This window comes from Aquarana catesbeiana, linkage group LG02 (assembly GCF_042186555.1).
Source record: "Aquarana catesbeiana isolate 2022-GZ linkage group LG02, ASM4218655v1, whole genome shotgun sequence".
Lineage (NCBI taxonomy): Eukaryota > Metazoa > Chordata > Amphibia > Anura > Ranidae > Aquarana > Aquarana catesbeiana.
The window spans coordinates 95,371,046-95,386,282 of NC_133325.1; the positions used below are offsets into that span (position 1 = coordinate 95,371,046).

The window sequence follows — 15,237 nt, forward strand, 5'->3', positions numbered from 1 at the left end:
TGATGTAGGAGGGTGCTGTCATAGGTAAGTGATGTAGGAGGGTGCTGTCAGAGGTAAGTGATGTAGGAGGGTGCTCTTGTACTGTGTGATATAGGAGGGTGCTGTCATAGGTAAGTGATGTAGGAGGGTGCTGTCAAAGGTAAGTGATGTAGGAGGGTGCTGTCAGAGGTAAGTGATGTAGGAGGGTGCTCTTGTACTGTGTGATGTAGGAGGGTGCTGTCAGAGGTAAGTGATGTAGGAGGGTGCTCTTGTACTGTGTGATATAGGAGGGTGCTGTCAGAGGTAAGTGATGTAGGAGGGTGCTGTCATGCTGTCAGAGGTAAGTGATGTAGGAGGGTGCTGTCAGAGGTAAGTGATGTAGGAGGGTGCTGTCAGAGGTAAGTGATGTAGGAGGGTGCTGTCAGAGGTAAGTGATGTAGGAGGGTGCTGTCAGAGGTAAGTGATGTAGGAGGGTGCTCTTGTACTTTGTGATGTAGGAGGGTGCTGTCAGAGGTAAGTGATGTAGGAGGGTGTTCTCATGCTGTCAGAGGTAAGTGATGTAGGAGTGTGTTCCCATGCTGTCAGAGGTAAGTGATGTAGGAGGGTGCTGTCATGCTGTCAGAGGTAAGTGATGTAGGAGGGTGTTCCCAGGCTGTCAGAGGTAAGTGATGTAGGAGGGTGCTGTCATGCTGTCAGAGGTAAGTGATGTAGGAGGGTGTTCCCATGCTGTCAGAGGTAAGTGATGTAGGAGGGTGCTGTCAAAGGTAAGTGATGTAGGAGGGTGCTGTCAGAGGTAAGTGATGTAGGAGGGTGCTCTTGTACTGTGTGATGTAGGAGGGTGCTGTCAGAGGTAAGTGATGTAGGAGGGTGCTCTTGTACTGTGTGATATAGGAGGGTGCTGTCAGAGGTAAGTGATGTAGGAGGGTGCTGTCATGCTGTCAGAGGTAAGTGATGTAGGAGGGTGCTGTCAGAGGTAAGTGATGTAGGAGGGTGCTGTCAGAGGTAAGTGATGTAGGAGGGTGCTGTCAGAGGTAAGTTATGTAGGAGGGTGCTGTCAGAGGTAAGTGATGTAGGAGGGTGCTCTTGTACTTTGTGATGTAGGAGGGTGCTGTCAGAGGTAAGTGATGTAGGAGGGTGTTCTCATGCTGTCAGAGGTAAGTGATGTAGGAGGGTGTTCCCATGCTGTCAGAGGTAAGTGATGTAGGAGGGTGCTGTCATGCTGTCAGAGGTAAGTGATGTAGGAGGGTGTTCCCAGGCTGTCAGAGGTAAGTGATGTAGGAGGGTGTTCCCATGCTGTCAGAGGTAAGTGATGTAGGAGGGTGCTGTCAGAGGTAAGTGATGTAGGAGGGTGCTGTCATGCTGTCAGAGGTAAGTGATGTAGGAGGGTGTTCCCATGCTGTCAGAGGTAAGTGATGTAGGAGGGTGTTCCCAGGCTGTCAGAGGTAAGTGATGTAGGAGGGTGCTCTTGTACTGGGTGTGATGTAGGAGGGTGCCCCCTGTAGGTGTGTCGGATCCTCCCGGCTCTCATAGAAGGAGAAGGCTGCGATCCTCCAGCCCGGTGGTGGGGTGGGGTTGGGGGGATTAGGTGTCCTCATTCTCCGGCCATACAAAGGATCGGGGGGCGGGCCGCTCGTGCAGGGGGTGTCACATCCAGGAGAAGGTCAGAAGGCGGAGAGAGCCGGGACAGCCCGGCCACATCTACAGCACAGCCGGCCGGCCGGCCATGGGGGCTCCGTGATCCCGGGCGGCCATGGAGAAGAAGAGTGCGGACGATGACTGCGAGGACTCGGGAGCGGAGACCGGGGGGTGAGTGTTCTCTCCATCTCCTCTGTAGTCAGGACGGAGATCACCCTCTACATGGACTCCTGTGTAGGGATCAGATGGGGGCTCATTTCAGGGACACACCTCTCCTCTCCTCTCCTCACTTCATGTCCCTGGAATTGTCCTCTTCTATCAGATGAAATCCACATTTTATTTATACTTCTTTATTTACAATATGCTGGAGGTTATAATTCAGTGATTACAAAAACGATGTAATAATTATAATAAATGACTAGTATGATGTGCAGAAAAAGTCCAATGCGCCATCCATCCCTTCTGCAACTTTTTTATTTGTATTTTTTTCTTCAATCACTTATTATTCATTTTATTTATTTTTTATTTTTTATCTTTATTATTATTTTTCTTTATTTTTATTCAATTTATAGTTATGTGTTTTACAATATGCTGGGTGTTATAGTTCAGTAATTACAAAGATGATAATAATAATAAATATAGTAATAATTTTTTACTTCTGTGTGATGGAAACATAGGGTAATGTCAGCAGAAAATGTCCAATGCTTCATTCCCTTTGCACCTCTTTTTTTTTCTTTCTTTGTTTTTTTTCATTAATTTGTTATTATTTCTTTCTTTCTTTTATTTTTATTTATTTACCATGTATTTATTCTTATTTTATTTATAGTTATTTATTTACAATATGCTGGATGATATCGTCTGGTGATTGCAAAGAGGATGTAAAAATAATAGTAATAAAAAAATATCTCTAGTTAGAAGAAACTAGAAGAGTGGCAGAAAAAGACCAGTGCTCCATCCTCTCTGCGCTTTTCTTCTTCCTTTTTATTAAACTTTTTTTGTCTAAGTATAGATCTGTGATTGTCTTATATTTTCGGTTTACACCTGAGCGTCTTCTTCTTTTTTTTCTGCAGCTGTTTTATTTTTTTCATGTGCTTTTTCACAGATTTTCAGGCATAAGCCTAGCCTTTTTTTATTTTTTGGCCAATGGAAAGCAGGTTACTAGGAGGGGGAAACGTATTGTTGGTCTTGAAAAACACGTTACCGTTACCTGTATTTTTCAGTTACTCCCATTGGAGTCTATGGGGCCAAAAACATGTGATCTTGCCCTAAAGAAGCGCCCGTGCATCTTTGGTACAACAAATGGCCCTATAGAATGGACCCTATTGAATAAAATGTAAATCCTATTGTTAAGCATTGTTGTGCTTCTGGAGACACATGACAAATATTTCAGGTGTGATTGAGGGGTTACTGCTGACCAACTCATCACCTCCCCTTGAACGAGGCATCTGACACTGAACATGTACTTACCGTTAGGGTTTCACCGATACCATTTTTTTTTTACGAGTACCGATACTTTTTTTAGTACTCGCCGATACCAATTACAGAAAACCTACCGCAACTGTTTTGTTTTCACTTCAGCTGTCAGCAATGATACCAAGCATTGAAAAGTTATTTACAAATGAAATAAATAGATTTTTTAAAAAAATTTGCGCTTTTTCAATGTGAAATGTGTAAATATATGTTAATATATGTATATTCACTAACAAAGCAAACAAAAAAAAAGGTTTAATTGTCTATTGTTTATAAAATAGACGTGAAAAAAAAAAAAAAAAAAAAGCAAGAAAATAATTAAATGGAGGAGAATAGGGAGTTAATTAAGGGCTGATTAGAGTAAATGAAGGGTTTATAAGAGGTTAAACAGAGGAACATCTGTTCATCCCTTTGATCTGCAGATGAAGAAACAGAAAGATTAAAAAAAGAAACAATGTTTCTTTCTATTTGGCGGAGCAATGTTGTTAATAAACATTGCCGGCTGTTTTTTTTTTTTTTTTTTGACAGCTCCAATTTCCGGACTTCTTTAACACTTCAGCTGTCAACAAGGAAGACCCACTGACAGCTCAAAGAACCGAGCCTGAAAGTATCGGTTTCAGGTATCAGTGCATTTGCACCAGTACCGATACTTGTACAAATACTTGATATCGACACCCATACTGATATTGGTATCGGTGCAACCCTACTTACTGTAGTAACTACATTGTATACTGCACTGTATGAGCCAGACAATCAACACCTGATGACATCTCGATTGAAACATTGTAACTAATATGAATAGGTCTGCTACTGTCAATCCTTCGGCCAATATTCTACTATTGTCACACAGGCCTGGCAATCTCAGACCCAATTTATATCTGGCACTCCAAATGCGACCTGCAAATGTGCATTTTTTGCACATGGCAAAACACGCAACAAACACGCTAAAATATTAAGTTAAAAAAACACACCAAAGCTCTATGCCTAAAAAAAGATGCAGGAGCTCCTTTGTTGCGCGTGGGACAGTCTATTCTAATGAATGGGTTGCCCCCATGTGTGTAGCACAAAAAACATGACAAAAAAAAGTGCACCTGGCAAACACTAGATATGATTGCAGCCTACACAAATAAAGTGTTTTTCAGTTGTTTAGGCTAGGTTCACATCTAACCACAGAAGTGCAGTGCGCTAAAGCACACACTTTTTTTTTTTTCCACACATTAACAAGGGCTGCGTTAGGCAGCCCATTCAAAATGAATCGGCCAGCACGAACCTCAGCAGCCCAGAAATCGGACTTTAACCGTGAGCGGGATCATTAATAAGTTACATAAAGGTTTTTTTAAAAAAAAAAAAAAAAAGTAAAGTGCCATAAGTACCGTATTTGACACCCCAGGACATATAATTTTTTAACACCCTCTTGTTTTATACATCAAAATAATTTTCTGTAAAAATTCAGAAGTGAAATGAATGATATGAAATTAAATGAATGATAATAACAGAAATAAAACACAGACAATAAAAATTGCATCTACTTAGATAGGTGGTCAGTGTAGAAGTGATCCTATACATTGGTGGTTAGTGTAGAAATGACCCCTTACATTGGTGGTTAGCGTAGAAGTGCTCCCTTATAATGGTGGTCAGTTTGGAAGTCCCCCCTTATTTTGGGGATCAGTGTAGAAGTGCCCTCTTTCATCACTAATCAGTGTAGACGTGCCCCCCCCCTATAATGGTGGCCAGTGCGAACGTGCCCCCCATTACATTGGTGGTCAGTGTGGAAATGGCCCCTTATATTGGTGGTAAGTGTGGAAATGACCCCTTATATTGGTGGTCAGTGTAGGTGTGCCCCCTTATATTGGTGGTCAGTGTAGGTGTGCCCCCTTATATTGGTGGTCAGTTTGGAAGTGGCCCTTTATATTGGTGGTCAGTGTAGGTGTGCCTCCATATATTGGTGGTCAGTGTAGAAGTGCCCCATTACATTTATGGTCATGGTAAAAGTGCCCCCTTATATTGGTAGTCAGCAGTGAAATGCCCCCTTATATTGGTGGTCATGGTAGAAGTGCCCCCTTATATTGGTAGTCAGCAGAGAAATGCCCCCTTTTATTGATGATCAGTGTAGAAATGCCCCCTTACATTTTGTGGTCAGGGTAGAAGTGCCCCCCCCCCATAATGGTGGTCAGTGCGAAAGTGCCCTCATTACATTGGTGGTCAGTGTGGAAATGGACCCTTATATTGGTGGTCAGTGTTGAAATTACCCCTTATATCGGTGGTCAGTGTAGGTGTGCCCCTTTATATTGGTGGTCAGTTTGGAAGTGGCCCTTTATATTGGTGGTCAGTTTAGGTGTGCCTCCATATATTGGTGGTCAGTGTAGAACTGCCCCACATTTATGGTCAGGGTAGAAGTCCCCTCTTATATTGGTGGTCGAGGGTCGAGGTAGAAGTGCCCCCTTATATTGGTAGTCAGCAGAGAAGTGCCCCCTTATATTGATGATCCATGTAGAAATGCCCCCTTACATTGGTGGTCAGGGTAGAAGTGCCCCCTTATATTGGTGGTCAGTGTAGAAATGCCCCCTTACATTGGTGGTCAGTGTAGAAGTGCCCCCTTATATTGGTGGTCAGGGTAGAAGGGCCCCCTTATATTGATGGTCAGGGTAGATGGGCCCCCTTATATTGGTGGTCAGTTTAGAAATGCCCCCTTACATTGGTGATCAGTGTAGAAATGCCCCCTTACATTGGTGATCAGTGTAGAAATGCCCCCTTACATTGGTGGTCAGTGTAGAAGTGCCCCCTTATATTGGTGGTCAGGGTAGAAGGGCCCCTTATATTGATGGTCAGGGTAGATGGGCCCCCTTATATTGGTGGTCAGTTTAGAAATGCCCCCTTACATTGGTGATCAGTGTAGAAATGCCCCCTTACATTGGTGATCAGTGTAGAAATGCCCCCTTACATTGGTGATCAGTGTAGAAATGCCCCCTTACATTGGTGGTCAGTGTAGAAGTGCCACCTTATATTGGTGGTCAGGGTAGAAGGGCCCCCTTATATTGATGGTCAGGGAAGACGGGCTCCCTTACATTGGTGGTCAGTGTAGAAGTGCCTCCTTATATTGGTGGTCAGGGTAGAAGTGCCATTTTATATTGGTGGTCAGGGTAGAAGTGCCCCCTTACATCGCCATTCAGTGTAGAAGTGCCCCGCCCCCTATAATGGTGGTCAGTGTGGAAGTGGACCTTTATATTGGTGGTCAGTGTAGGTGTGCCTCCATATATTGGTGGTCAGTGTAGATGCGCCCCCTTATATTGGTGGTCAGGGTAGAAGTGCCCCTTTATATTGGTGGTCAGCGGAGAAGTGCCCCCTTATATTGATGATCAGTGTAGAAATGCCCCCTTACATTGGTGGTCAGTGTAGAAGTGCCCCCTTATATTGGTGGTCAGTGTAGAAGTGCCCCCTTATATTGATGGTCAGGGTAGAAGTGCCTCCTTATACAGGTGATCAGTGTAGAAGTGCCCCCTTATACTGGTGGTCAGTGTAGAAGTGCCCCCTTATACTGGTGGTCAGTGTAGAAGTGCCCCCTTATATTGGTAGTCAGTGTAGAAGTGCCCCCTTATATTGGTGGTCAGTGTAGAAGTGCCCCCTTATATTGGTGGTCAGTGTAGAAGTGCCCCCTTATATTGGTGGTCAGTGTAGAAGTGCCCCCTTATATTGGTGGTCAGTGTAGAAGTGCCCCCTTATATTGGTGGTCAGTGTAGAAGTGCTCCCTTATATTGGTGGTCAGTGTAGAAGTTCCCCACTTATATTGGTGGTCAGTGTAGAAGTGCCTCCTTATATTGGTGGTCAGTGTAGAAGTGCCCCCTTATATTGATGGTCAGTGTAGAAGTGCCCCCCTTATATTGGTGGTCAGTGTTGAAGTGTCCCCTTATATTGGTGGTCAGTGTAGAAGTGCCCCCCTTATATTGGTGGCTAGTTTGTCCCCCACTGTGATCTCTGTGCATGTGAGTGTTGTGTTTCCTGGAATTTACTGCAATAAAGGTGGTTTTATTACTGGAGTGCAGCCATCCGCCGCTCTGGGAGCTGGGCTGGCACCTTGATTGAAGGAGAGTGTGGGAGGCTGAGCAGCAGTGGACCGACCTGGAGCAGCATCGCTCTGTCTATGTATACCTCCTCACATTGGTAGTCAGTTTAAGTGATCCCTTACATTGGTGGTCAGTGTGGAAGTGCCCCCTTGTAATGGTGGTCAGTGTGGAAGTGCCACCTTATATTGGTGGTCAGTGTGTAATTCAGAATTTATTTTTTTCCTGTAATTTTGACTACAGTTTTTTTTTATTAGTCTCAAAGAAAGTAAAAAGGATTCTGTCAGTGTGGAAGATTCATGCCCTTTACAGAGTACCCGGGAAGAGATTGAAGGCTTTCCCTGTTCCTGGCTTTGGAACCGGACTTGAAAAAAATAGAATAAATATATATATATACATTACAAAAAATGCAAAAGCGATTGTTTATTATCATCGTCATGCTACTGTGACTTTACATGGTGATTATCCCTTTCGGTTGTATTATTGTATGATTGCGGCTTGGAATAGAAAGCAGACAGTATACTGAAAGCTAGGCAGCTCGGGGAATTGTTAAAGGGGTTGTAAAGGTAAAAATTTTTTCACCTTAATGCATTCTATGCATTAAGGTGAAAAAACTTTTGACAGTACCGCCGCCCCAGCCCCCCCCCGTTTTACTTACCTGACGCCTCGAATCTTCGCTCCTCGTCCTCGTCAGCTTCATTGCAGCTCAGCCTGGTCGCTGATTGGCTGCAGTGGATGGATTGAAAGCAGCGCAGCCATTGGCTCGCGCTGCTGTCAATCACATCCGATGACGCGGCGCGCCGGGGGGCGGGGCCGAGTGATACAGCGAGCGGCTATAGCCGCCGGCTGTATCACGGGAGCGCGCCCGCAAGCACTCACCACCGTGCGAGGGAGCTCGCATGAAGGTGGTAAATGCTTGCGGGGAGGAGCTGAAACAGCCGCCGAGGGACCCCAGAAGACCAGGTTCGGGGCCACTCTGTGCAGAACGAGCTGCACAGTGAAGGTAAGTATAACATGTTTGTTATTTTAAAAAAAAAAAAAAAACATCTTTACAACCCCTTTAAAGTTGGTGAAAGCAGAGCTAGAATCTTCCCGAAAAAAAATGAAAAGTCAGCAGCTACAAATACTGTAGCTGCTGACTTTTAATATAGGACACTTACCTGTCCAGGGATCCAGCGCTGTCCTCACCCAAGCCACAATACAATTCTACAATAGGCTTCGGGTGCAAGCATCAGCATCTTGATTAAGGAAAACCGCCAGTAAAGCCTTGCAGCTTCACAGCTGGCTTGAAACATCCATGAGCTTCTGCGCTGCACTTTGTGATTGGTCCTACAGGCTTCTGGGATCTGTAATGTGGCCCAGAACGCTGCGGGGAAAGGGGGGGGGCGAACTTCTGCTCAGATTGCTGTGGTGATCTGACTAGAAGTGGGGGAGCGTACCTGTCAAAATCAGGTACCCGCTACCCACCCCCAACAAAAAAATTACGTGCCAAATGTAAAGGAAGAATGGGGGGGGGGGGGGGGGGAGCGGAACTTACCCTCTTGGGTGAAGTTCCACTTTAAGGATATCAGTTTGAAAGCAAAGATAATTTTTTTTTGTCTTCTGGGTAGAAGGCTTGTTCATGTATCAGTGATACCTATACACAGTTCTTTCCCATTGAAAGCAGACTTTCACCCTCCTCACCCACTTTTCATAAACGTACTCCTTCCCTCCTCCTTTCACACAATTGCTGAATCTTTTTTTTACAAAGGTGCCCCAACTTCTGGGACATCTCACTTAGGCGAGAGTGAATTACCCCAGCTAGCAGAAGCCTCCTGGCATACTTGCATCGTGCGTCCCAGAAGGCTTCAAGGCTATCTAGAACATATTACGCATGCGCCATTGCATGTCGCCAGGAGGCCAGCTGCAGGAACCTGTAAGAGACCATCGACTTCGCATGACATAAGCAGGGTAGATGGTGGCATGGGACCCGACGTGCAGTAGATTACAGCTTGTTTGAGAGTAACGCAGGAAACAAGGCAGGACGGGATTAAAAAAATAACACAGGAGGGTGAAGTTCCTCTTTAAGTACAATTCTGTAGAATTAGCACCTCTGTGTAAATAATCAGTAACACTTGGGGAAGGTGCTTGTTCGGGTTTCGAAATCTCTACTGTTTGCCTTTACTTGGCTCATTGTCTATTTTCTACATATGTTCTATTAGCCCGGTTGTGTTACTTGACACAATGGCTCCTGTGCAATTTCATATAAGTGTGAGATTGGTCACAAGAATTGAAGAAATTGTGTTCTTAATGATGATGCAAGCTTCTTTAATGGGCAACAGAGGATACCTGTTAAAAAACAACAGTGACTTTGATGGCTAAGGCCTCATGTACACTGCTGCTTGTAAACGGACGTTTAGGAGCAGTTGCGCATTTTTTTCAACTGCTCCCTGAACTCTCCTCTGTTATATTATCAGTACATGTACACAGGGTGGTTTATAGTCATTTCTAGGCAGTTGCGTCTAGAGGCTTTTTTTGGAACCCAACAAAATGCGTTCAGAAGCTGTGTTTAGAGGCATTTCAAACGCCAAACGTGGCTAAACACGGTTACCCGCGTTTAGGCGCGTTTTCGTCTAGTAGCGTTTTTAAAGGGAAACATTTTATTCATTACTTTTGAGCCTGGAAAATGTTAAAAACACACCAAAAACTCAATTATCACTGTATGCAAGCTTGATATTCCATGTGATATTCCCCTCATCAGCCAATTATGCTGTACAATACACGACTTGCATTACTTGATGGATATATATACAGGCATACCCCACTTTTAAGTACACAATGGGATCTTTTTACTAAACCTGGAAAGTGCAAAATCAGGCTCATTTCTGCATAGAAACCAATGAGCTTCTAACCCCAGCTTGAGAGAGAGAGAAAAGGATTATAGAGAGAGGAGAGAGATGTAGGGAGAGAGATTGATAAATCTATACACATACCTGAGAGTCACCAACAGACGTTCCTCTGGTGGCACGCTTTTCCTCATGTTGGTGTCCATGCAAACTAGACGGGGTCTAACCTTTTACAAGAGAACATCAAAGGTGGCAGTTGACATGCGTGTAAAATTAAAACATTTCTCTGGGTAATTACAAAGCTGAACATACATATTAGAAAAGTATCCTGTGGACATGCGTTGAGCCATCAATGGATGTGTCCAGTAGCGAAGAACTCTGGTCCTCTCACACAATTTTCTACGTCTTTGGAGCCTCAGCAAAAGCAATATCAGGAGCATTTCCTCACACATTTCCTCACACATTTCCTCACACATTTCCTCACACATTTCCTCTCACATTTCCTCACACATTTCCTCACACATGCTCATCATGGGATCCATATTAACAAACCAACCAAAAAATAACAGCTAGCTACAAGCACACTGCTTTCTCAGCTGCTCCTCACACTGTTCTCTCGAAGAATGGCTGAAATAGTTAATAAATACTTGTTTTTAGTGCTTTATAATCCTTTGGGAGGGTCTTCTGAGGTTATCTTTAGTAAACGCTCCTGAACACAAACGCCGCTAAACACGGCTTGTGAACGCTGCTAAGCACGCGTTTTTAAATGTGGATTACTAGCTGTGATGTTCCAGCGTTCAGGAGAGGTTGAGAAACGTCCATGTATATGAAGCCTAAGGCCTCATGCACACAAGACGCCAGTGCAAACTCTGTTGAACACATGTTTTTAAAGGCTGAAACCGGCGTTTAGAAACGCCCGTTTTGCCGCGTTTGCATGCCGCGTTTACCCGCGTTTGTGTCCCATATCTCGGGGCCACTTGGTGCTAGAAACCCCAAATTTGGTGTGCTAACACAGTAGACCTAGCACTATAACAAATTTGGGGTTCCGAGATACGGGGCCCCAAAGTCGGGTCGCAAAATGTCAAGCACTTTTCTGAAGCAGAGAATGACATTTTGTGACCCGAATTTGGGGCCCCATATCTCGGGGCCACTTGGTGCTAGGAACCCCAAATTTGGATATGTTATAGTGCTAGTCCATCTGTGTTAGCACACCAAATGGGGTTCCTAGCTCTAAGTGGCCCCGAGATATGTGGCCCCAAAGTCGGGTTGTAAAAAACACTTATAAACGCAAACGTGGCTAAACGCGGTACCGGCGTTTAGCCACGTTTGGCGTCTGAAACGTGGAAAACGTTTGCGTCTGAACCCATTTTTTTGCTTCTCGAAAAACGAGATTAAACGCAACTGCCTAAAAACGCCAAAAAACGAGACTGTGTACATGGACACATAGGATAACATTGAATGGGTTCAGGGGCAGTTGAAAAAAGTGTCCAGCTGCCTCTGAACACGAGTTTAACAGCGTCTCGTGTGCATGAGGCCTTACTCACTAGCCAGTAGTGAGGTGGAAAAGGCTGATTGGGTTGGGCAAGATGAACATAGGAGCATCACTAGCTGAGTTACAAAGAGGCGTAGGTTTTGGGGGTTACCTAGGGTTTCTACAGGGGAGCAAAGCTGTTTTGTAGGTGAATGCCAGTGCCAGTTTTGGGGGCAAACCAGAGTTTTACTTTAGCTGTCTTTTACCTGTTTAGTAACTTCATATTGTAGGAAATGTGAGAAAATTAGAGGTGGCATTTTTTTTTCTTCTCCTTCTTCTTGTTATCAGTACCCATTATGTCCCCTTATATATGTTTTTATAGCGCATAATTGGAAATATTCAGACTCAAACCTCCTCTTCTGGAGTCCTACGCGATCTTGGCTCCTCCCCTTCTTCTGTGTCTGCCCCAAAAGCAAGCGCTTGCTATGGAGGCAGATGTACAGGCTCGGTCTTGAGCTGGGCTGTGCATGCCTATTGACACACACAGCCCAGCTCAGCCCTTGCTCTCAGCTCACAGGATTTACTGACACTGACTCCTGCTGCTCTCAGCCAAATTTTGTTAGAGTGAGGAGAGAAGACCAGAAGATGGGCACAGCGCTGGATTGATACAGGACTCTGGTAAGTATTTGAGGTGGGAAGGGCACAGCAAATGGCAAAACATTTTTCTTTTTCAATAATTTTTATTGAAAATTTACATATTAAATTCCAAGACAAACGATTGTTTACATAGGATAGGTATTTCAGTAGACCAAAGGATACATCAAGGTACTAGAAGTATGGGCATAATGATACATTCCAATAAATATACTTGTTATATATAGGGGTCAATCATCTGCATTGTGTAAAAAGGCTGTTTGATCCTCCCCTTTTTCCATTGTACCCAATATATTTCCTGATAGTACAGAGCTAGGAGACAAGCTACACATGCTCAGTTTGATGTGTATTGCTAGAGAGTATTTTTTTTTCTTGGGAGTGCATGTGATCAGCACAGGGCCAATCAGCACTGTCCAGACAGAGGGTCATGGGCCCTGCATCCTCATAGGATAGTCAGTACAGAATGAAAACTCCTCCTTAAAGCTTTGAAGAAGTTGTAAACCGCAGGAAGAAAAAAAAAAAACCTACAAAATAAGACATAATGTGCTAGTATGCATCACATACTAGCACATTATAATACACTTACCTTAGAACAAAGCCCTCTCAGCGGCGCCTGGTCATCGCTGAGAGGGTTGACATCTTCTCCCATCCTTTCTTCCTGGGATCGCGGGCTCCGGCACTGTCCCGGGCATGCGCGTGGGAGCCCTCAGTCCTGGCAAGAAGCTCTGAAGGTCTGGCGTATCGTGCTGCTGATGTCAGCGGCTGCATGAAGGGGGAATATCTCTTAAACGGTGCACGCTTAGGAGATATTAATTTTTATATTTTAATATATATTTAAATAACAAAGTGGGGTTGACAACCGCTTTAACCATACACTGATAGAAGTCACAAGACTGCTCTAACTACTGATGAGAAAAGGTATTTAGCAGTTTATATTTACTAAAATAACTGCCTTTCCATGTTCTGTGTACTGTGGGAGACTACAGAGTAGTGAATGCAGGGTCCTGGGTTTAGTAACACTTTAAAGGGGTTGTAAACCCTTGAGGAAAAACCTCCTGTGATGCAGTAGCCCCCCAGAGCCCCCCTTTTACTTACCTGATACCGAGACGGGGACGAGTACACCAACTCCAGACGGTATCTCGGGTCCTGATTGGATATATTGATAGCAGCGCAGCCATTGGCTCCCGCTGCTGTGAATCAAATCTAATGATGCGGGAGCTGTGGGGCGGGGCGAGTGCTGCTGTCTGTGTCAATGGACGCAGCAGCAGGACACGGTAGTGTGCCCGCATGAGTGCCCCCCCGAGGGAGAGCGACTCTCCAACGGGGCACTCGAGAAGAGGAGAAGACAGGAGTACTGCGGAGGGACCCCAGAAGAGGAGGATTGGGGTCACTCTGTGCAAAACCAACTGCAAAGAGGAGGTAAGTATGACATGTTTTTTTTTTTTTTTAAACGAACATTTACATATCCTTTAATGCAAGAAATGCTTTAAAGTAAAAAAAAAAAAAAAAAAAAACATTTTACCTTTAGAACCACTTTAAAGGATAAGTTCACCTTTCTGAATATGTCATGTGTTGTATTTAGGGTATAACATGTAACATGTTCAGCGTCAGACCCCTCTCCCCCCGATCCCCCCCCCCTCCTCCTTGTAGCAGCGGGACCAGGGATCTTCCCCCCATACTTGCTGCCACAATTCAAAGAGAGCGTGGCCGTGCCCTGCCCACATGACCACGAGATTGATTCACAAATCCCTGTGAATCAGTGAACTACAAGTACCGACAACCTTTGCAGCTGTCGGGTTGTAGTTTTTAATGAACTACCACGGCGATGTTGAGCGAAGGAAAATGTGCATGTACTGTACTGAATAGATGTGCTACATATTATTTTACTGTGAAATAAGCTCTAAGGGAGCACAGAAAATACTTGATTTTTGCCAGAAATGCAGCGTCCTTGTCACTTCCTGTGAGCTTAAAAGAAAGCAAAAACATCATCGTCTTTATTGTGTAAACTACCAGTCCTATCTATCTACTTTGTAATGGAGATGGAGAAAGAAAGGCATGTGTGACGTCCAGCCTGGGTGACAACCATGGCTGCCCTAATTAAATACAAAGGAGAAAAAAACATAGACACACAAGGATAGGAAGTGTGGTATTTGTAGGATTTCCACCTGAAAATGAATAGGAAAAAAGCCTAATGCAGCCACCACGTGTAAGAACTGGTAAGCTGCAATATATTACATTTTGTTTTCGGGTCTACAGTTGCAATAAAAAGTATGTGAACCCTTTTGGAATGATATGGATTTCTGCACAAATTGGTCATAAAATATGATCTGATCTTCATCTAAGTCACAACAATAGACAATCACAGTCTGCTTAAACTAATAACACACAAATAATAATTTATTTATTAATTTATTTTTTATTGAACACACCATGTAAACATTCACATTTCTTGTGAAAAAAAAAAAACATTCACAGTGCAGGTGGAAAAAGTATGTGAACCCTTGGATTTAATAACTGGTTGAACCTCCTTTGGCAGCAATAACCAAACGTTTCCTGTAGTTGCAGATCAGACTTGCACAACGGTCAGGAGTAATTCTTGACCATTCCTCTTTACAAAACTGTTTCAGTTCGGCAATATTCTTGGGATGTCTGGTGTGAATCACTTTCTTGAGGTCATGCCACAGCATCTCAATCGGGTTGAGGTCAGGACTCTGACTGGGCCACTCCAGAAGGCGTATTTTCTTCTGTTTAAGCCATTCTGTTGTTGATTTACTTCTATGCTTTGGGTCTTTGTCCTGTTGCAACACCCATCTTCTGTTTCTGTTCTGAGCTTCAGCTGGTGGACAGATGGCCTTAAGTTCTCCTGCAAAATGTCTTGATAAACTTGGGAATTCATTTTTCCTTTGATGATAGCAATCTGTCCAGGCCCTGACGCAGCAAAGCAGCCCCAAACCATGTTGCCCCCACCACCATACTTCACAGTTGGGATGAGGTTTTGATGTTGGTGTGCTGTGCCTCTTTTTTCTCCACACATAGTGTTGTGTGTTTCTTCCAAACAACTCAACTTTGGTTTCATCTGTCCACAGAATATTTTGCCGGTACTGCTGTGGAACATCCAGGTGCTCTTGTGCAAACTGTAAATGTG

At 44.1% G+C, this 15,237-nt stretch overlaps 1 protein-coding gene across 2 annotated transcripts in view; it reads left to right on the forward strand.

Annotated features, from left to right (window-relative positions):
• Positions 1-1,520: 1,520 nt before the first annotated feature.
• The window catches only part of FAM124A (family with sequence similarity 124 member A), a 109,872-nt gene continuing 96,155 nt past the window's right edge, over positions 1,521-15,237 (forward strand). Inside the window, exon 1 of one of the 2 annotated variants that reach the window (XM_073613236.1) lies at positions 1,521-1,785. In XM_073613236.1, the coding sequence (XP_073469337.1) occupies positions 1,752-1,785 (34 nt within the window). In that variant the 5' untranslated portion in view covers positions 1,521-1,751. The remainder of the gene's footprint in view (positions 1,786-15,237) is intronic. The other variant, XM_073613235.1, reaches the window with a different exon arrangement.